General features: G+C 38.0%; 2 protein-coding genes across 2 annotated transcripts; one reads left to right on the plus strand and one right to left on the minus strand.

The window, feature by feature from the left end:
• Positions 1-299: 299 nt before the first annotated feature.
• Positions 300-1,631, minus strand: LOC139718668 (uncharacterized protein F54H12.2-like). The gene has a single exon (XM_071630124.1). It carries the CDS (start codon positions 1,629-1,631, stop codon positions 300-302), a length of 1,332 nt encoding a protein of 443 aa, XP_071486225.1.
• Positions 1,630-22,856, plus strand: LOC139718669 (folylpolyglutamate synthase, mitochondrial-like). Its single transcript, XM_071630125.1, has 11 exons — positions 1,630-1,665; positions 12,072-12,187; positions 13,126-13,333; positions 14,947-15,008; positions 15,615-15,717; positions 17,303-17,380; positions 17,685-17,847; positions 19,270-19,347; positions 19,951-20,177; positions 21,712-21,781; positions 22,537-22,856. Exons 1-11 carry the CDS (start codon positions 1,630-1,632, stop codon positions 22,854-22,856), a joined length of 1,461 nt encoding a protein of 486 aa, XP_071486226.1.
• Positions 22,857-23,713: the final 857 nt, after the last annotated feature.

The following is a 23,713-nucleotide window of genomic DNA, read 5'->3' on the forward strand; positions in this document are numbered from 1 at the left end:
CCAAAAACTTTACAAAGTCAAGACTGTAAGTTAAGGGTTCATATCCGTAAGAGTCAAAGAATTCGCCTTTTCCGTTGCAAAAGTAGAAAGCCACCCAGTGTGTTCCTGGTTTATCGCTAGGATCGGTATTCGCGATGAAGCACTGCTTCGCCCCACTAATTGATCGCGGTAGACAATTTGACGCATATACTCCTTTGAAATAGGGCTTGACAATAGGATCGTTCTCTAAGAAACGTTGAATCTGCGATGTATCCATAGTCGATTAGAATATTTCGGCAGTCGGTTGTCCGGAAGAGGTTTTATTGGTAATCGTAGATGATGTTTCTGCTTTTATCAATCTGAATCAGTCCCTGTCCTTCCGAGTAGACGATACAGTTGACGGTGTTTGGAATGGCCACGTCGAATTGTAGCTCTAAGCGCAGATTTCCTTGCTTGATGAGATTCAAGTGACATCCGTCAGATAGGTCGGGCGTGAGGTCGAATGCAAAAAGGGTATAACCTTCGCAGTATTCTTCTCGATTGATGTTAATTCCCTTGTCTACAAACAGTCGGTTGGTTCCCATGAATAGTGAATTGTAAGCGTGAATGTAACTTTGTCCAGCTCCCGCTGCAAAGCTAGGACGTAATGGTCTCATCGGCACCGTTTCTCCGTCAATAGTGAGGGAGATGAAGTTGAGGCGTAAATGTTTAAAGTTGAAGGGGTTCTTGCCAAAAGTACCGTTAAAGGCGTCTGTGTCAACGAATCCTACGACCACCCGATTTGGTAACTGTCCGTGAAATAGATTGTCTTTATTAATCGACATGCTTCCTGCAGGAATGGAAAAGGACTTCACGTCTACTTTGTTGACGGGGTATTTCGCGGTTGTCTTCTCCAAGGCCTTGGCGTGGTTTAACATGATGGTAGGACTGGTCTTTACTCTGCGAACGTAGAGGGCAGCAGATTCTATTTTAATTTTATATCGGGCATTCTCCGTCGAAGACAGAAGACAAAATGCGTCTTTGCTACGATTTAACTTGATTTTCAAATCAACCCCCGGGAGTAACAGTCTTTCTTGAAAAAAAATGTCGGCGTAAATCGGACCAAGTAGAGAAAGTAATTTACTCTCGACGATGAATCCATGTCTTTTCGCCAGACCGGGATTAGCTTCTGCAGAGCTTGCCAGCGGGTTAACGGCATCCATTTTCCCCGCTTTGTCCTTGTAATATAGTTGTTGAGTGAGTTGAGACTCTTTGGTCTCTCCTCCATAGTGCAGCAGAGATTCGATGTACGCTCTGTAAGGGTATGTATTCGACGGCTGAGACACTAGTTTTTCATTGAGCATGATATCAACTTGTGCAAAGAGAGATGGGAGAAACAGGTTTACGGGACCAACTGGGGCATCAGCTGGTAAAGCCGTGTTATCATTGTTCGTAACTTTGACTGTCACTTGAAGCATGGTCTGAGAGAGGTCCAAGTATTCTTCCGACGTGCCGAACACGTTGAATTCAATGGGCCCTTCATCGGTGATGCTGCTAACGGGGTGATATTCTACCCATGGTCCTTTGACGATGCTCATTTGAGTGTGTGGTACCGTGAACAAATCCAATTCGGACTTGCAGCAGACATCGCTCTTGTCGTGTAGAAGCGCCATGTTCAGCAAAGACAGCAAGGAGTGTATGAGACTGGTAAACGAATAGTCCGAATTAATCGAAGATGTCGCGCAAGCGAGCTCTTTTCGCTGGAGAATTTCGAGACCGAATGATACGCTTCCTTCCTCGCCTCCTTCTTTTAACTCTTCCTACAACTACTAATCGCGCTCCTCCAGTCTGATTCCCAATTTTTTTCTTTACTGCTCGAACAGTCTTTGAGGCCAGGTGTTTTCCCGCCCGAGCCACATTTTTTCTAGTTGCGCTTTTAAAAGATTGTCCGTTGATGGTGTCCTGAACAATGTTCATGCCTGTATGCATAGCTTCTTTTCCCAAAGCAACAGCCCCTCTTTTTAAGAGAGGAGTTGCGACTTTGAAGAGCCCCTTCACCAGACTACCCAGCCCGTGTCCTCTCTGCATGGATGCCCCGCGGAAGACGGGTAATCCCGAGCCATATTGGTCGTGAAAAATCCTTGCCGGTGCGCGAAATACCACCATAGTTAGACGTATCGCTGTGTAAATTTAGCGTCCAGCTAGTTCGTAGAGCGCTCTCTAAAGTGTAACTTCACGATCACTTTCCCGCGTTCAAATGGTACCACTTCACCCGATTCGGTTGTTAATATAATCTCTATCGTTTCAAAATTGTAAAGCTTAAGAGGGACGTAATGCGGAGTGATATAGGTATTGACGATATTATCGCGATCCTTGTCCGGAATGACTGCTATCGTCCTCAGTAAAGGTACAGCAGCGTCACCTACGTGTTGAAACTGAACGATATCAGAATAGACATAAAATGTATGAAATTTCATGTGTACATCCATTGGCATGGGACTCAGTGTTGATTCCGTGAGATGGCATTCCCCTTCAAACCCGAGCATCATAGCCAAACCACAGGGAATGAGGAGCGCCGTATTTCCTTCTAATCGGATGAAACATTTTCGTTGGGTCCTCTTGTAATAAAATGTGATGCTTTTACGTAATTTTCTCCGGAACTGTTCGTTGATCGAGTCAATGAGTTCCTCTCCAGAATTATAATATCCCGCAGGAATCTCAATTTTTTTCATCAATGGAACAGCGTCGTCCTCTACTTCATTATCGTAAATAGTGAGGGTGTTGTTATCATGTCGTACATTATACCACGTGCACTGAAATTGAACTTCTGCCAACCCCACCTCGTAATCTTCGTTGAGTGAGAGAGGTGCGTGAAGCCGCGTCGTAAACTGACACGTTTTGTTATTTGGATAGTACGACATGGAACTATTACTGGGCAGCGTCACGTAAAATTGAGAAGCCATGTTCGATCAGCCTCTTCTCCTTTGTTCAAAGCGAAGAATGATAACGAGAGTAACGTGAATCGTGTTTTTAACGCGGAGTTAAGTGTCGAACCCAACTATCAAATTCTTTGCCATACCCTGACCAACGAACTAGGTATTCTTTCTGCCCATTGCGCATGCGCGTGCGTAAAACCTTGTCCACGTTGTAAGTAGTCTCCTTGTCTTTCGAAACTCTTATCAATTCCCTTTCATAGAACGTACCCTTCACTCGTTCCCCGTTGTAATCCTTTATTCTGTAGACAGGTACCCTCCTATTGACGCGGGAGCTGATTGTAAAGACCTCCCTCGAAAAATTTGCTTCGTAACCCTTTTCGAACTTTAGTTTGCTTTTACTAATACGAACTTGATCTCCGATTTCATACTTGAATCGTGGAGCTGTACGCTTCTTCCCTCGCATTGCCCTACCGTAGAGACTTTTTATGGCACGCTTTTGATTCTCAATATTCACGTCTTTTGGTTTCATGCCAATACTAGAATGAATGGTGTTGTTATAGCCTTTGACCAAATCTTTTATTACACCGAGATACCTGTAAGTGTTTTTGAATGTGAAGAAGCGCCACATTTTTGTTCGCAGCGTTCTATTGAATCGTTCAGCAACGCTGGCTTTGGTTTCATTTTCTGTTGTGTAGAAGTGAATGCCTTCTTTCTCGAGATATTTCTGAAAATGTCTGTTTGTGAATTCCGAACCTTTGTCTGTATGTAGCATTACAGGCACTCGGCCCTCTTTCAAGATGCTTTCGAATGCCCCGACAATGTCTTTTGATTTTTTGTTTTTTAAAGGAACCACCCAAGCATATTTCGACAGTACATCTATACACGTCAGTAAGTAGCGATAACCATTATTAAACCTTTTCAAATTTTGAACATCTACAAGATCAGCCTCCCAGATTTCGTCGATTCCTCTCACTTTCACAACATTTCTCTTAAATGTCTTTCTCGCCGGTGCGTGCATTGTATACGCATCTTGTTTCGTTAACCAGTCTCTGACACCCTGCAAGCTCGCTTTTTCAGTTTCCACCTCTCTCACCGCATTCCACAACTTACTGACACCACCGAAACTAGCTGGATGTTGAGGATCGTAATAGATTTCCTCTAACGCTCTCTCAAATGAATTAGACATTATTCGTCTCAGCAACCACACACTGCAGAAGCAAACATCAGAAATGGCATTCCTTTCACGTTGCAATGACATAAAAGGCATCAATGATAGACAAGGTAACGAGTAAAAAAAATCATTTGAAAATGAAACGCATCATTTATTGTACACGCATACACACAGTGCAGCGAATTTCGTTGCTTGAATCAATTCACATTCTATTAACATCTACATTCCATACATTATACAACATATACAGACAAAAATGTAAAACGTATCGCGACATTAGTCCAACAGTCATTTTCGGAGCGTGTTCCGACCAGCGCACTTTGTAGCGTTTGAGTCCTTCCACGAATTGCGCGCGAAATTCCTCTTTCCGCTCGTCCGGTATGCAGGCATATTGGTAGATGTTGACAAAATAGCATAGAGCCATCAGCGAACGTTTGTACTTGTTGGGATGATTGGGGTTCTCTATACAATTTTTGAGCAGGGCCTCTATACAATCGTCGAACCTCTCATTGCCTCGAAGCTTGATTCGTCGCACACGGGAAAATTGTTCCTCGCTTGCAATTGTCCGACATGCGCGTAAGATTGTCTCGGTGTCTACGGCGTGAAAGTCGGAAGGAAATGTGTCCTTTATCACCGTTAATAGCAGTCGTTCGTCTAAAGCACGTTCCACTGAGGGTCCGTCAAGACAATGTCGGGCAGGCCGGTCTCGAGCCCCAAGGCCCTGTAGACCACTCTCACAGCGGCCTCTATCCCCTCCACGTGTCTCCCTATGTTGACTCTTCTTTGTTCCAGCTGCTGTTGAGTCTCTCCCCTCAGAATAAATTTGATGTACTCCAGGAAAAAACCGCACTCGACGAGATCTGGTCTCATCCAGAGCACCCTGCCAACGTAAGGGTACACTCTCTCCACAGTCATTGGGTCCAAATGATGAACCGCCTGGAACACTTTGCGCTGTGGATCTTCGGGAGTACCGTCTATTGGAGAATCTGGCACGTTTTGCACCCGTTTCAAGACTTCGATGAGAGTTAGATACTCCGTCAACATCAGCAAGTCCACCTTCTCCACCGTCCTCTGCATTTCGGGACACCAGGTGTTGGCGATATTCGGCTGAGACATTCTGTAACATGTGATGCTCTCGGAAGGTTTCAAATTGAAATGTGTCCCTCTCGCATGTTCTTCGAGTTTTTATTCTTTTGCTTTGCAAAGGACGCCACCATCTCTTTGAATATGTATGAGGCATCTATTGTTTTATGCAGGACGAGTCCGAACCCGTCACTGGCTCCAGGTCCAGTTTATGTATTTCTTTATTTAAAAATTCTTTTGTCTTCGCTCGCGTACAAGCGTGGGTCAGAGGACAAGTCCGAACTTATCGTGAACTTGAGGTCCAGTCTTATGTATTTCTTTGTTTTTCTAGTCTTTTGTCTTTGAGTGTGCGAGCGTCGGTCTGAGGACAAGTCCGAACTTATCGTGAACTTGAGGTCCAGTCTTATGTATTTCTTTGTTTTTCCAGTCTTTTGTCTTTAAGTCCCCGAGCGTTGGTCAGTGGACACGCCCTGACTTTTGTCTTCGATTGCGCAAGCATTGCGCAAGCGTCGGTCAGAGGACACGCCCCCATTTTTATGTATTTCTTCGTTTTTTAAAGTTCTTTTGTTTTCGATCGGGCGAGCGTCGGTCAGAGGACAGGTCCGAACTTGTCGGAGTGACGTCATCAAATCAAACAAATGTCATGAATACGATTGCAATCGTCATTATGACCATTTCGACCATTGCCTTCGAAAATATCTCTCGATGTGAGAACAAAAGAATATGATGAAACAATGACGCGGATTCTTAAAACAATAGCATATTTTTCATAATTCATTCTTCATATTTCATATCGATCCATAAATATTCATATTTCATAATCATCATTCATCGTTCATATCTATAATTCATATCTCATGAATATTCATCTTTCATTTTTCATATTTCATACATTCTTTTGTTCTTTCCAATTTCTATTGTTATGTAAATATCCATAATTCATATCTATTATCATAATTCATCGATTTATCATAATTCATATCATAATCCATCTTTTTATCATAAATCATATCATAATCCATATTTTTATCATAAATCATATCATAATCCATCTTTTTATCATAAATCATATCATAATCCATATTTCATAATTCATAATTCTTTTGTCTTTTCATATTTCTTTTGTTCTAGAACAATAGAAATATGAATCATATTTTTATGACGCTATACGTACACCTATACTACTAATAAGGGCAAGTGATTAAACTAAATACATGTATTTTCGATTCGGTACTTTGAGTGATGCACAATATTACTATTTCATACTAAAAAAAAACATTTTTTTTTTCAATGGACAGGAGAAATATGACCGAGGGCATCCATGCTGTAGAGTTTATCTTTTTTCTTTAAACTGTTATTGTACAGGTAAGATTCGCATGTAAATATGTATATATCTTTTAATGTATGTAAATTCACAACAGTAGTTTTGACGAATTTTTGTCCATAGGGCTTTGTCAAGTCAATGGGAGATTTTATTTTGAAGCAGATATAAATCGAAATAAAAGATGCGTCGTCAGTGGTAGCGCGTTCATAATAAGATACGCACATACACAATACTTTCTTGGACTCCGAGCAGGAAACCTATTGCTGCTATATATATATATATATATATATATATATATATATATATATATATTATATACATATATATATATATATATTATTATTATTATTATATACATCTATATATATATATATATATATATATATACTAATCTTCATCCCCGACGACCAGCTGCGTTAACGAATTTGTCTCATGTCCCTTGTCACGCCTACCCATCGAATTTACATTGGAAGACTCGTCATGCAGGGAGGCAATAATAGACAACCACTTTTTCTGTTCTCAGTCCATGTTCTTATTTTAATTTTGCTTTGTTCATCACAGCTTTGGCAAGATAAATTTCGACGGAACCTCCGGTATCGAGTTAATATCGATAACATTCCTTCGGGCCGAGATCTGCGGGCGAGTACATCAAGGAAGTTTCTCAAACAAATTGGAATGGACGTGAGTGCAATCTAGCGAAGGTGTGTGTGTTGAGCAAGACCTTCAATCGGACAAAACCTATAAATTACACATCTTCCAAAATGTCTCATACCCGGTTTCCGAAATAAGAGATAACGCTTCCAGTGCATATCTATTCTATGACAAAGTAACAACGAATATCATTTGCCCGTGGTACACCGTACAGCAAGCAAAATTTGTGTGGAATCATTAATGAGAATCCTGAAGGATGTATTAAGCGAATATGAGGCGATGTGTGAATTTGCATTTGACTATAAACGAATCAACCATTCTAGCTTGCGCCTACAGATTTCAAATGGGCTGGTTTGCAGAAAGCGCCGAATGACATACAATCATTTCAATGCTGATACCATAGAACATTATCATATCAAGAGGCGTTTTGGCTTTGGAATGTTGAGAGCTGAAAAGATTTTCGAGAGGATTTGTGTCTTGTTGAGTTGTTTATATATACATGTACATATTATATATTTTTTGTTTTATTTTATTTTTTATTTTTTCCCCTGGGCCGAAGTACATGCAAGTCCGTTTGTGTAAACTCAAAGCGCATGAGCATGCGCAGTCTTCCCCATCATGATATATTCTCGTATAGAATTCGCGGCTGACTCTAGTCTTTGGGCTAGCTGTCCCCCAAAGTGAATACTTTGTAATGCAGTGCAATGCTTTGTGTGATGGACAGTAGGGGGAAATTAGGGGAGCATACCGAGCTTTATACAGTGGCGTATCTAGGGAAAACGGCGCCCGGGGCAAGCGCGAAAATTGCGCCCCTAATTCCTGAAAAAGTGTTCAACCCCAACCCCATTCCGGTAGGGACTTTAAAAAAAGTCCACGTGATATGCTTTTTCAAGCACTTAAAAGGGCTCCTTTTGAGGGTGATTTAAATGTAATAAATTTTTATAAATTTTGGCGAGCGAGCCGAAAATTTTTGTATTGCAGCTTACAAAACATGGAACTCTTGTCATTTTTTGCTCATGAAATCTTACAATTCTAATCAAGATATAGTAACGGCCTTATAGATAACGATTTATACCAACAAACTGAGAACTTGAAAAACTACTTTAACCCTATAAAGCCCAAGGGGGGGGGGGGCACATTGTGCCCCCTATCATATTTTCGTTTGCCACTCCCACACCCTTTACTCGATTTCAACCAAATTCGGTGAATTTTCCTAGAATCTTATTGCAAACATTTTGATATATAATTTAGCTATGTCCGATATTGCTGGTTGCCATGGCAAACCGTAAAGTGACAACCATGTTCGTCAGATTTTGCATGATTTTCTGTTCCAATTTCAGTTAACAGTATAATAATGGATGAAATGGGGGTTTTCTTGGCTGTAATTTGCTGAAGGACCAAAATGTGAAGTAATAATGGTTGTGAATTACCCTGAAATGCTCTTCTTATTATTTCCTTTATTTTTACATGACATAGGCATGAAACAATAGATATAATAGAAATAATTGAAAGTACAGCATTTTTCAAAGACTAACCTTTTATTTTGGGTTATTTTCACACAAGCTTTGCCTGTAATATCATTTGTTTATCATATTATCAATCTGTAAACTCAAAATTTCAATATTTTGGAAATATGAAATGTGATACCAATATATGTACCCATTCCAAGCAATACATCATAGGTTTCATATATTTCTTCACATTGCAATGAATAGCGCCCCCACATGTTGACCTTGAGGAATTTCAACCATCACAAATAGTGAAGGTTGACTTGCTTTTCCTTTATGGTAAATATGAAAATGATTGATATGAAATAGAAACATATTTACTGGGGATAAAGAAATAAAAAGAAAAAACATGATTTTAGCATATTTCCTATGTATATCTTTATATTTTGGTAAATAGCGCCCTCAGTGGATGACCTCGAGAAATTTCAAATGTTGGGTCATGTAGAGTATGAGCTGCTCTCCCCATGTGCCAAATATGACGGTCATACATCATATAATAAAGAAGTTATATAGGGGGGCACAATGTGCCCCCCCCCCCTTTCGCCTGGAAAGGGTCAAAATAGCTTGGGCTTTATAGGGTTAAATTAGTACGTGCGAGTGAGCCGAAATTTGTATATTTCTGCGTCATCATCACGTTTTGTTCTCACTCTTTTTAAATAAATTTTGGCGAGCGAGCGCAGCGAGCTCGCCGAAAATTTTTGTATTGCAGCTTACAAAACATGGAATTCTTGTCATTTTTTGCTTGTTAAATCTTACAATTCTAATCAAGTTATAGTGACGGCCTTATAGATAACGATTTATAGCAACAAACTGAAGACTTGAAAAAACACACTCTGAGTTAGTACGCGCGAGTGAGCCGAAATTTGTATGTTTCCGCGTCATCATCACGTTTTGTTCTTATCTTTTTTATATATAAATTTTGGCGAGCGAGCGCAGCGATCTAGCTGAAAATGTTTGTATTGCAGCTTACGAAACATGTAATTCTTGTCATTTTTGCTTATTAAACCTTGCAATTCTAATCAAGATGTACACCTGTAGTGACGGCCTTATAGATGACGATTTATACTAACAAACTGAGGACTTGAAAAAATACTCTAAATTGGTACGCGCGATCAATAAGCCGAAATTTGTATATTTCCGCGTCATCATCACGTTTTGTTCTTAATTTGTTTGATTTGTTTTTCTGCTCCTCCCCCCAGCCGGTCCGGGAGAGTTTTTTTTTTCTTCTTCTTCTTCTTCGTTTTTTTTTTTTTGTGTGTGTGTGGTTTTTTTCGGGTTTTTGCGCCCCCAAGGAGTGGCGCCCGGGGCACGTGCCTTCTTGCCCCCCGCCCTAGATACGCCACTGGCTTTATAGTAACATGCCCGATTGACGATATACTAGTCATTGTGTTTTCTGAAGCGTGCATGAGTTGTGAGTAGGTCTAAAAACGTGTTTTATAGAACTCATGCTTGTGCGCTTGACGCCGTTGTCGTTATCGATGCGGATATGTAGAAAACAAAACAAAACAACAACAACAACAACAACAACGAACAAAACCTAGACGAACATATCGCGAGGCGACCGTACCCTGTCCATGAATAGCTTCGTTGGTTCGCTGTTGGAAAAAAATAACGCCATCTTGCCTTCCTTCTGTGCTTCAATCAGCGTTGGCACCTGAGCACACCATCTAAGGAGGTAGTAGGCGAGCCTAGTAGGGCCTATCTCCTTGTGCACACCGTGACATGCGGATCCTACATACCTGGAAGACCCTGTGTAATGAACAGGCTGGTGCCTTCCATTTATTTATTATTTTTCCTTTTTTTTTGGGGGGGGGGGGGGGAGGGGGCAATTTTCTTCGATCTTTACGTTATCCTGGTAGCGTAGTTAGTGAGCTTTGTTATGCTTGTTCTTGCAAGGCACTCTGTGAATAAGTCTACATTGACATTCAATCCCCGCCACCTCTTCCACAGATATTTTAAAGAGTTAATCAGAAGCTCGTACATTACTAAGCCTTTTTTCACAGATCACATCACGGATCATCCGTATTGTTTCCGGCTTCACCATGTTGACTCCGTGAAGTTATCTGGCATAATCCTTGATCTTCCGGCATGTCCGTGGACAAAAAAAAAAAGGCTTGCTTGATTAATAAATACATACTCTTCCTGCATTTTGGCAGTGTGAGCTCATAAAGTCCATGAAATTTGCTCACATCTTCCCCCATCAGTTCAGTCATCAACCCCTCATACTGCCCATAATAGTGGTCACCTGAGAAGCAAGCTTCAGTGACCCATACAAATCTCTTTTTTTTTCTGTTTGGTCTGCTTTCTTTATACCATGATGTTGCCGCAAAATGAGAGTTTGCAACAAAGAGTTTTACCTTTATGACGTCAACAAGCAGAAGCATTTGTAGGCAACTGTAGATTTTCTGGTGTGCTTGTCATACTTAGCTCTGAAGGCATTTCGCCCGAGAATGATAAAGTATCAAATGAGTGCCTACAAAGCAAAAGTCATCTGTCAACATTTTAGGGATATCTGTGTAAGGATCGTGAAGGGACCCAGTTGCATCCGTGCTCTTCCTTGATGTCCGTGTATAAGCTCCGTATATAATGTTCCCGGTGTAGTTCGCGTTCCTACCGTGTCGGTCCTTGTAGGCACCGTACTTGTCCGTGTAGACACCCAGCTGGGATCGTATTCACTCCGGCATTGAGAGGACATTCGTGATTGTGCACGCTCCGGAACATCACGGATGACGATCCGTGGTCATCCGTGAAGCGATCCGTGAAAGTGTAAAACAGTAAAAGGGGCTTAACCTCCTCCGCAGCTACGCTCTGTTTCTCCGGAATGCCTAGAAAATCCTGATTTTTTTCTTGCGCCACGTAGGTCGAAAGTATTTCTATAATTTCTTCATGTAGGCTGCTGATTCCCTTTCCTCTTAATTTCGCTTCCAAAGCGTTACGTGAATGTTTATTCTTTAGATCTCCTGGAAAACATCCACAAATTATTCTACCCTCATATGGCATTAAATGCTTATCAATTTTAGGTTTGATTTCTGCTAGTTTATAATTCATACTTTGTGAAAGCTTTAGCTCATAGTTTAAGTCTTGTATCATGGCCATACTCAATTTTAAAACAATAATCAGACATGTCATGCGGCAAATCATGATGAATAAGGCCGAACATTACAGATCCAATTACAACATATTATGTCATTCTGTATAAATTATGAAATAAAGGGCCAGTATGCTCTCTAGGTCCTTTGAAGCAGATGACACTCACTGGTTTCTTTTGTAACAAAAATAAAAATGGTAGATAGTAAATTGTATCATTGTTGCTTGCGACAATATCATTATTGTTATTATCGATACTTGAATGAAAAATCAATGTTTTCTATAATATTTCAGCCACTATGTGAATTGCTAAAGCATACTTAAAGCCGATTCACTATGGCTCCATTTCACAGAAAGATCTGGACCAGTTGTCGGTGATTCACGTGACAGGAACAAAGGGCAAAGGTTCCACGTGCTACTTCACAGAGAAAATCCTTCAGACGTGTGGATTTAAAACGGGGATGATATGGTGAGTTGTGACTTGGGAGAAGTAATAAGTTTGTCTGTTTATTTTACACTATGCAAATACAATCTTACTTGTGCTGTTTATCGAGACAGTGACTCTGGTGATCTCTGTAGAAACTTGTTTTAACTTCAGGAATTATAGTTCCCATAGTAGTGTCTTCTTCCCAGAGGTTCTCATCCCAATGGACATCAGTTTATTTGTATAAATACATAAGTATATATATATATAAATGTATGCATATATTTATTCATGCATTATAAATAATATATATATATATATATATATATATATATATATATATATATATATATAAAGTGTAAAAACAGTCGTATAAACACCGCAGGAGCCAAAAAATTGGACTGACATTTCGGTCAAAGACCTTTATCAAAGTAGATCTGAACATAAAAAATTGATGCAAGAATCTAAGAAGACGCATAAGTTGCCAAGATACGAATGATGATAACAAAAGGCTGGCTGGACGCCATGCATCAAATTGTTTCTTGCATCAAATTGTTTATGTTCAGATCTACTTTGATAAAGGTCTTTGACCGAAACGTCAGTCCAATTTTTTGGCTCCTGCGGTGTTTATACGACTGTTTTTACACTTGATATCTATTTACTACACACCGTCGCAGAACTTTCATATTTTGATATATATATATATATATATATATATATGTACATATATAAATTCATATATGCATTATATGTATGTAAATATGTATGACTGAATTTGAGATACTATACTTTTGTGCGTAAAGCTAATCTATAGAACTGCAGTAATGGTGGGATAATGCATCACTGAGGGTGTGCTTTGACGCCTAGTATGTTTACGTGTGTGCATACACGGAGATTGTATATTTTTCAGACAGGTTGAGTTTTCGTAATACTGTGAATCCCAAATGTCCTAATCACCAAATGTGCTGTTCTGTCCTTGCCAGCTCGCCCCCGATGACCGAGACAAGAGAACGAATACGTTTGGGTGGTAAAGTGGTTCCGCGCCGAATGTTTGCAACCTACGGCCTGGAGCTTTTAGAGATGTTTGAAAAAGTCGAGGAGAATTTCAACGCGGTGGAGATTGACCAGGGCGGCCCAAATGTCTTTAATTATTTGATGATATTGGGACTCTACATATGTCTCAAAGAAAAGGTGAACCGAACCAGGTCTGAAACCAGGATTCCATGAATTCATAGACAAGTGTGTCAAGACCTCGGATCTCTTTCTTGCTGCATTGTGTGTGTGTATGTGTGTGTGTGTGTGTGTGTGTGTGTGTGTGTTTGTGTATGTGTGTGTGTGTGTGCGTGTGTGTGTGGGACCCTTTGCAATGATTAATCAAAAAAATAGTGAATCAATCAAAATACAATTTCAGGGTATGAAACTATAACTTATTACCCACATCCTACAGAAACCCGATCCGATTTGGTTCATTGGTCAAAGAGAAATGAGGATTTTTTTTTTTTTTTTTTTTAGAGCATGTCAGGAATCTCTTCCCTCCAAGTTTTCTATATTGTTTTAAAACATTAATATGCAGTTCGAAGATCAACCATAAGTGCTAAACTTTAAAGAATCAGACCCTTGACATGCTTTCAACCATCAACATATCTCTGTGACCACTTAATCAAATTTAATGGTATTTTCTAGCAAAATAGGGCTAAGATATTATACCTTCAGACCCTAAAATAGCATTCAGACAGTTTCATCATATTGAAAGTTATCAATGCGAAAATTCAATTGTATTTTTTTTTTTGGGGGGGGGGGGGAGACACACTGCATATCATTGAATATCAAACTGGGAAAGACGAGAGAAAGTCGAAAGAAAAAGCAGAGAAGATGGTAGTTTTGTGTCCCTGTCGTTTTAACTCGCCTGATCCAGAGGACCAAGCGAGCTATTGCTTTTTACATTTTCATCTTCTTGTTGAAAACCGCATGACACACTTGGCAGGTATAGCATTTCTAGGAAAATGGGATCTCGACTTGTTCAAATGGGCACCACGCCCCTCCTATCGATCCGGGTCAAAGTCCCTAAATCAAACAATCTTTAAAAATCTTTTTCAGAGAACCAGTAGTAGCAGACCCCGCTTTTAACGTTTTCCCCTGGCGTTTTCCACACGATACCAGGCTATATGATATTCTGCAAGTTGAAAGATTGAACCCAATGCTCACCGCTTTTGCAGATTTTTATTTTTCTCTGCTCTGTAACCAAAAAGAAAAAAAAAAGAAGAAGAAAAGAAAGCCTGAAGCAAAGAAGTTTTCATTGCCATGGAAAAATAAAACCGACTGTCGCCCCTCTCTCCCTGTAAGAAGTTCACGTAAATGGTACAGCAACCACAAATTAAAATGATAATTTATCCAACAGAAAAAAATTAACGAGAATAATCAAGACATACTGATGATGCCCTGTTGTGTTGAGATCTTTTCCTGAGTACGAATCCACTTTGCCAACTGTTCAGCAAGGCCCACGAAGGACACTGCGTCATACTGGCACGTTTCGTTCAAGGGTAACGATTACGACACAAGTATTCATAACATCGCGAAAGCTTTCACAATTTCAATATTTTTTCAGTGCATCGGGAAACATAAACATGTCTATACGATACGTGTCAAACGCACTAATACTATATATGTTTTTTTTTTCTTGTATGCCTTATCGACATGATCGTTGTCGCTTCTCGTCATTTGTCGTTCATTTTTGTCACAATTTTTTTTTTTTGTCGTGTGTCATCCAGCATTGAAAGTCACTTGTCAATATGTTTGTATTCTAGGTTGATGTCGTCATCTTTGAAGTGTTCATTGGAGGCGAAACTGACTACTCGAATGTTTTCCGGTAAGTACGGTACAGATTTTGAATGGCTTGAACCTTTGTATCTGATTTTAAATTTTCATTGAGTCAGTCTAATAGCACGCAGAGAAAATGGAAAAGAATCCACTGTCACATTCATTTTACTTTTTAGGTATGAATAAATTGAATGAAGTCGTCATCTTAAAAGTGTATGTATCTAAACTACCATGTGAAGCATCTTATTCTCCTTTCTGACAATTTTTACATATCATTGTAGTTCGTTTCAATAAATTTATGAAAATGATTATGCATCTGTAGTGAATTTAACAAAGCACTGAGAAATGTTTGTATGAAGAGCTATAAAAATGCAATTTATCATTATAAGTATTTCCCTAAAAGCGATTCAAGTTTCATATAATATCCAAACATCATCATAGAGTTACCGTAAGATCCAAACATCACGAACTATCGCCTTTTCCGGGTCATTGGTAATTGCAAATGTGTGCGTGATATGATTTATCAGCATGCTGTGTTCTCTCCCATGGCTTTTATCAAAGCGACTATAATGTTCATTTTGACCATCGACGAATGAAAGCCGACTCTTTTACTTCAATTTATGCCGCCACTGACCCTCCACACTCTATTACAAAGGATCCCTACTGTTGTGGGCCTCACAACTCTCGGCATGGACCACCCTGAACATCTTGGAAACACACTGGAGAGTATTGCCTGGCACAAATCGGGCATCGCTAAGGTAAGAATTACTTACCGCTGAAATAACACCATGAAAGTTAATTAACATCACGCTACTGCTGGAATTTCGAACTAACCTTACCTGCAGCAGCTGCAGCAGTTATCCTATTTAAGACAAAATAAAACTGGAGCCCGGAGCAGTCTGCATTTTCGTTGTTCCTGTAGTTTTTCGCCAGCAAATATTAATATATGATATATCGGAGTATTGATATGTTATTTTTTTCACTTTGTTTGGCACTGAAAAGGTCATAAACTCTTGTTTGATGATGTGTTACTAAATGCGCTGAGTAAATACATCTGGTGTAAATAAATCGTAGAGAAGTGTCTTTAAAGATTTCATTCCAAGTGAAAACACTGTTAGAAGAGGGTAAACTCGAAATAAAACTTGGTAGATTAAAGCAATCGATCAAACAAATGTATCACTTGAACAAAATGTTTGCGCATTGGTACATTTCCTAAGAAATTGAAAAATGATGCAGTTTATTCACAAGGAAAACAATCTGATGTTAACAATTTTATTAGCAATATCAGTATTGCCTGTATTCTCCAAAGTGTTATAAGAATTCATTTGTATAAGACTAATAGAGTTATTAGATGAACATAACATACTTGTTAAAATCAATTTATATCTATCAGGAGTCATTCAACAAAAAATATTTCATTTGCATTGGTTTTAGTGCAATTATTTCTGAATTCTGTTTGACGATTATTACTTATAGCTTTTAAAAAAAAATCAGATTTGGTATTTTTTTTGTAAGTTATGTTTACACTGTATATCCTCTCGTCCGTGGTGTTGAAAAATATTATAAATGATGTTATTTTGAATTGAAATGTGGAAAAGTGCAAAAATACAACCAACCAACCAAACAAACAAACAAAAAAAGGAAGAGCAGTATTACAACTAATTGATTTGATACATAAAATGCGCTATGGGCTATTTTCATTGATTTAACTAAAGCATCTATATCATAGCTCATTCTCTTTAACCACAAAGAGTACGCTATTACGATAATGGTCATCTCATTGAAATTACTGACAATTTATATCTAAACAAATCGTCAACAATTAATACGTTATATTGCTGGAGTCTCAGATCTCAAAAAAATAAAGAGCGGAATACCGCATGGTTTATTAAGGGACTCTCTTTTTTCAATATAATATCAATGATTTACCGTATTCAGAACATAATTTAGATAATATATCATTTCAGATGACCCAGGTGTATTTCATAAAAGCCTTTTTTCTCCATATGAAAATTCAACATAATAGCATTTATAGCTGGATGTTAACAAACAGATTAATTTGAATGTTGATAAAATCAATTATATATATTACTTGGAACAAAAACCAAAATTGATAATAATTTGAATTCAATTTACAAAGACAAGGAAATTAAAGAAAATTTAGAGAATTGAATTCTTAGGTATTTTAATAGATGGGAAACTGTCTTGGAATTATCATATCGATCATTGGTTAGCTGCTTTATTCTATGTTATTTTTGCCAACAAAGTTGATATTTTGACTGATTTTTTGTTAACAACCGTTTAATGTTTTTCTGTAACGCTGTAACCGCTATCAACTTGCAGAAAGGCCGACCTTACTTCACCCTCAGCCAGCCGAAAGGACCCCTCAAGGTGATCGCAGAGCGCACGAAAGAAATTGGAGTAAGCATCTTGCTATAGTCCTAGGCAGCCAATTAGCCAGTAAAAGCAAACCATTTCAAAAAAAATATTAAACAAGGTGCAGGTCCAAGAGATTTTAAGTTGCATAGACAGAAAAAAAAAAAGAATCTGACAACATTCCAGCACTTGTCGCATTATTTTTGCAATACATCGATGTTGCTACGAAAATGTTGTCATTCATTGCATATTACTTAATACCTTTTACAATCAACATGTTTATATTGGTTCCACTGTACCAGTGTAATACATGACAGGTACATGAAACACATTGTATTCATCTTGACAGGCGATCCCTTACGTTTGCCCTCCTCTCTCTGCTTACGAGACCGATGGCAAAGCGTTCGAACTTGGTCTTCGTGGTGACTTTCAACCCAACAACGCCACCTTGGCTGTTCAGATGGCGAAGCGCTGGATTGAAGAGAAACATCCTGGTCGCTTTGATTTTACCGGTTTGTTCCACATCCATTTTTTCTGGTGATATTTCTTGGAATGTACATGTATAGGTTGAGAATAGCTTGATCAGAAACCTAGTAATCCATCTATCAAATGAAATGTGGATAAACGTCTTTCTATGATCAATATCCTTGATGTCCAGTATGGCTTTCTACGGCTTGGTATCACTCAGGCAAATATATTTGAGGTATCTTTAACATAATAATGTCAAAACATAATAAAGTCAAAACATAGTTCTCGTACGCCTAAAAAACTGTCGATTTTCTTCTCAAACGTATGACGGAAATGAAAAATATTTGGCAAAAATTGTCGTCGGAAATACTGATATCTCAGAGCTTACTCAATCATGGTTGCTACATGATATTTCATATCCCATTACATCGATTACAATACATCAGACAACAGGTGTGCCCACTGCGCGGGTATGGCAAGCCGTTTTACTATTTAAAACTATTTCTGCTATCCCAAATACCCATTAGTTTATTACCAAACCCTATTTTTTTTAATTATTATTACATCATCGAATTTGTGATATCACAAATCAATTCAAGATTTCACAAATACACATTCTTGATATCAAGAAGTCAATTTTGTGATATATCACAGATTGGAATTTATGATTTCACTAATTTCAAATTGTGACATCACTATCAAATTTACATCGATTTACAGCAGTCATCTTGTGCAAAAAACGCTTGAAATTCGACATTTGTTTGTGAAGAAATTCCCAGGAGAAATTCAGATGGAATTCGCGCCTTAGTTCAGTGCAGATCGAAATCAACTGAGAATTTGAGTGTTAATTCATCGCACAGGTAATTAGAGCGTTAGTTTTGTGCAGAAATTGAATGTGAATTAGAGAGGCAGTTTTGTACAGAAATACACAAGATATTCGAGCGTTAGTTAAGTGCAGAAACTCACTGTGAATTCGAGCATTCGTTTTGGGCAGTTCAATTTCGATGGAATTTTTGATAATATCTTTGCATGGAATGTAATGATAGTTTAGGAAAATACGAGCGAGACTTTTGGCAACCCCATAATTCATTTAAGGTTATTTAAATTATTTTTAAGACGAATCGATAGAAATCAATTAATGACGTTTTGTCAATTTAAGTGCAACCTATCATTTAGATCCACGAATTTTCAAATTTCTTAATACATGTATAGGTCTTTTTTTTTTTGCATTTTATCATAGCACTAATCGATGATTGGCAAATAATTTCACCTGAGATCCTGCAATTCTTGTCTAATGCAAGAAAGTTGCCTTCACACAAAAGTTGGCAACATATCACGAATTCAGTTAGTAATTATGTTTCCAATTTGCGGCACATGCTGAAAAGCTGCATTTAGCATCGTGTTGTACACGCAGTATATCAAAGGTAAAGATTTCTCCGTCTGTTCTCTTTTGATTTGTTATAAAGACCTTCCGGGGATATCGACTGAGGAAGAAGGTATTCCTGTCGCGAAACCATTTGTGCTGCCCGATGCATTCAGACAAGGTAGGACCACGCCGTCAGTGTTGGCATTAAAATTTTTTCCCAAATTTTTTTAGCCCTCCATGTCGTTTTGTTTCTTCACATTTCTCTCCCACTTTGAACTTGTTGAGAGGACCCAATACAGAATAAATATATCTCTCATTTGCATAATCTTCAATAATTTCTTTCTTCATTAGAGTTAAACCTAGGCACTTTGTTTTTCAAACTTTTGTACAAAGAATTGCTGCTTAATCAGAATCACAACACTTTTTTTTTATATAAAAGTGTAAAACGTAACATAGTTCCTGTCTGATGTCTGAAAAACTTTAAAATAATGGACATTTCAAGATTGTGTGTACACACTATGGCAATTTGTGAGGTGATGACATCATGAAGTCACACATGGGCATGCATAATATATTCACATTGTGTGATAATGAACGAAATATCAAAATAATAACATGCTATTTTTTCCCCCGATTGATCAATTTTTTTGCTGTATTTACAAGAATTTACTCTTATTACGACTATGAAAAAAGGTAACTTGTTTTAACTTCACATACATTTTCAAACTGCTTAATTTAATATACACACACACTGCAAAAAGTTACATGATTATTCCCCCAGGGTTGAAGGACTGCTCGTTACCGGGCCGCCACGAAGTGGTGCGTTGGAACCACGTGACTTTCTACTGCGACACAGCGAGCAATGATATGAGCGTGGCATCATGCAAGGAATGGTTCCTCTCAGAGGCGGAAAAGGAAAGGAAGAGGCTTGGCGTACCAGTGACCCGCGTGCTCATGTTCAGCATGAGAGCCAAAGAGAAGACTGCAGGCGTCCTGGCAAAACTTGCAGTAAGATGAAAAGTAGAAACAACTTGGCAATGGGTCTGAGACGGGGAGCTGTGTAGAAGGTCATGTGAAGCAAATTAGGCCGAAAAGGAACTTGACAAATCAGTCATTCTTCACTAGTCATTCTTCTTACAATAATTTGTTGCATAGTCAGAGTCCATTCTTATCTCTGATATAATCGTATTTACTACAGGGGTGAAATAATCATTTACTGAATAAATAGATGAATAAATGCGTGTGCAATGTGTATACAGCAACAACAAAAAAGAGAAAAAATTAACATGTTTCAAGTTTTTCTTTCTCATAGAATATTTTTTGGCTAAAAATTAATGCATCAGGCCCGATACACCATTTAACAATTGTTTAATGATGATTTTCTGTAAGTAATTGGCTATCAACCAGGTATGTCAATAGAAAGGAAAACTTTATGTATGGGTGAACACATTCGTTTTTGTCTTCCAAGGCACAAAAGTATTAAAAAAAGCAAAAATGAACAAGTTATAATTCTTGTGTAATTTTTCTTCCATAAAACAATGTGAATAATAAGAAACATGACTTTATTTCAAAAAAATAAACCTATGAAGTCTATGTCTTTGTACACCCCCCAAATAAAGAGTCCAGGAAAAATGAAGGAAAATGAAGAATCTTCTGTCAAATCCAACTTGAAATGATAATTGAAGAGAAGCAATATATGTATTAGCAAAATAAAATGGAAGGAATATGAATCATTATTTCAAATTAGGAAAATTTTAACAAATATTTGGTTCATGAATTTGTCCTTTGAATTTTACATTTCTACGTTAAAAGAATGACATAAAGAAATCATGTCCATTTCATCACTTTCGTGGCTTTACTCCTATGTCATTTGAATTTAGAGTTGACATAAAATACTTACTTCCCCTTTTAGTTCCCCACTTTGTTTTTTGTTTGATGTTAAACAGAAATACAACATACATCTATTTTTTCCTATTTCATTAATTTCCCTCTTTGTGTTAAATTTGTCATTTGTTATCGTTATGATCTCGAAAGTCATCGGATTTTCTTATGTTTCAAAATTCTTATCTCTCTTTTAAAGAGCCCAAAGTGTAGGCGACTTGCTCTCCGGGGGCCCTGTAATGTATGTAATGTGATTGTAGTCGAGTAGACGGTGACATAGACCATGTACATGACCTGGAAGAGTTGTTAAGTACAGGGTTTGTTGTTGTTGTTGATGATTCAAATTAGCTCATTATGCTAATTACAATATCTAAGACACTTGCATAATTTGAAATTTGAAATTGGTGTTGTCAATGGATTCCTCGTTTATAGAAAAATTTATTAAAATCAGGAATATATTACGTAATAATTATTTTACATATGCTTATTTCGTATAATTATGCTAACGAGGCTAATAAAAAAATTGCCCGGGGTTGCCAAGGTGACAACCAAGCTAAATTTACTCCAGTACCCTTCTAGAAGACAAATCACCAAAACACCTTGTACTTAAAACCTTTCCCAGGTCTGAAAAATTTCTACTGGATTATTGTGTGCTTTACAGGATTTTGACTTCGATGCCGCCATCTTCTGCCCGAGTTGGATGATAGCTGGCACGCTGCCTGAAGCTCATCGTAAGTTGTCTGGGAAAACCTGGTTGAAACTCCACTATAACTCAACTCGTCTATTTGAATCTGCATTAATCAAATGGCAGCCTGCAATATCTGCAGGAATGCCCTAAGGATGATACATCTTTCTTTTCAGCAAGACTGGAGACATTAGTTTTTTTTTCTTACTTCCTCTCTCTTTTTCTAAATAATGTGAGAGAATAATCAGTGACTTTTTATCTTTTTTTTTTTTGTAAACGTTTGTGTTAAATCAACCTGTGTATAATTTCACTTATGTTTATTTTTGTATGTTGTTGTGAACCGTACCTCTAATATGGATGCATGTGTTCCTTGTCTTGTGCGGTATGGAAGTGAATTTCATAAATACACCTCTGCAATCATTGTAGTGTGTGTTTAGTCTAGAGAACTAGTTAATATATATGAATGTTATAATTGGCATGGTTGGTGGAGACAGTTAACATCGTTGGACAGCCCACTATTTTACATAACTCTTCTGACACTGATAAAAAGTGTTTGATTGTCCAATTGCAACGAAATTGGAGCAAAATATTATGTTAATAAATGATTATTACTTAATGGAAATTTGTAAGATTAATTTATTAAATCTGCCTATTTTTCAAAGGCAATAACACCCCCACATTCTTTCTTCAGTGAATGCTTCCCGTATTCAAAAATTGCGTTACGCATCCATATTGCCTATGTAGAGATATAGAATCACGTAATGTTCTCTAAAAATGAGCTCCATATTTTCTTCTTTTAAGCTTATTTCTACACAGACGAAGAGCAGTTCAATTATGAAGGAGAAATAAAAAACTCTGAAAAACTGAAGACCTATTTCGAGGAAGCCTTGGATAAACTGGGAAAGAAGAAGCGCCCTCTAGTGAAGGCGGCCTCTTCGATACCGGCCGCCCTTCGATGGGCCGTGGGCACCGTCGACGACCTTCGGGATATGCCCCCATTGCAGGCCTGCGAATCCATTGACGAAGGACGACTCGACGTCGCAAGTCACGTTCAGGTGATGGTGACCGGGAATTTCTACATCGTTGGTCAAATTGTGCACCATGGATCCCGCTTAAATTGAACTTGATGCTTAAAATGAACCAATTGCCGCTATCCTGCAATAGCATGAGAAAACACAAAGTTAATTAGGTTTCTTAACAACTCGTTTTAATCACTTTTTTTTTTTGCCGTAAAAGTTCTTCTATCACAGATGCACTAGTATAAAGATGATAAACTCCATCACCTAATTGGCGCACATTAGCGTCATTTACAACTCAGATTCGTCCGTCACAATCTCTGAATTGTCTTTTTGCGCTCTATTTTCGTCAAATTACAATCAAAATCGTCTCATGTGATTTACGTTGTGATTGATCTTATAATTTTGTTGATTTCTCGATATATTCCTTCGTTTGTCATATTATGGGGTACCCCACTGTATGCCTCCACATGTATACACGCACACACGCACGGCACATTCCCAATCCCTCTCAGAGTAAAAATTGAGAAAAAAAAGTGCAAAGCCAAACAAGTATAGACAGCGACACAATCATGATGATCAGGGTGAATTGTTTTAAGACAGTTATACATATTATGGATGTGTAGAAAACTGTAGCCTTTTTAAACTGAAACTGTCAACAACGGATTGGCCTACATGAAACAAGTACGTGTATATTGTTTACATTTTGATCTTTGACAATTATCAAAAAGGTGAGTATTCGGTGGTTCAAGAGTTGGTTACCCCTCCTCATAATGATAATTCCATATATATATATATATATATATATATGTATATATTGAATATATATATATATATATATATATATATATATATATATGAAGGGTTTGTTTGCAAAAACCGATAAGTCCATTTTTGAAGATTTTGAAGTACGATCTCTGTCATCAAGTACAAAATAATACCTTTTAAATGATATATTGGTC

The sequence above is a fragment of the Diadema antillarum genome, unplaced genomic scaffold (genome assembly GCF_040938485.1).
Source record: "Diadema antillarum isolate AM-2024a unplaced genomic scaffold, OU_Dant_1.0 scf00000098, whole genome shotgun sequence".
Lineage (NCBI taxonomy): Eukaryota > Metazoa > Echinodermata > Echinoidea > Diadematoida > Diadematidae > Diadema > Diadema antillarum.

Bases quoted from the DNA above. Each gene is read 5' to 3' on its own strand.
- LOC139718669 (XM_071630125.1), top strand. From the start codon at position 1,630: ATGTTCAGCAAAGACAGCAAGGAGTGTATGAGACTG. The intron at 1,666-12,071 runs GTAAACGAATAG...TCCATTTCACAG, and splicing joins GCAAGGAGTGTATGAGACTG to AAAGATCTGGACCAGTTGTC. The intron at 13,334-14,946 runs GTGAACCGAACC...TTTGTATTCTAG, and splicing joins ACATATGTCTCAAAGAAAAG to GTTGATGTCGTCATCTTTGA.
- LOC139718668 (XM_071630124.1), bottom strand. From the start codon at position 1,631: ATGGCGCTTCTACACGACAAGAGCGATGTCTGCTGCAAGTCCGAATTG.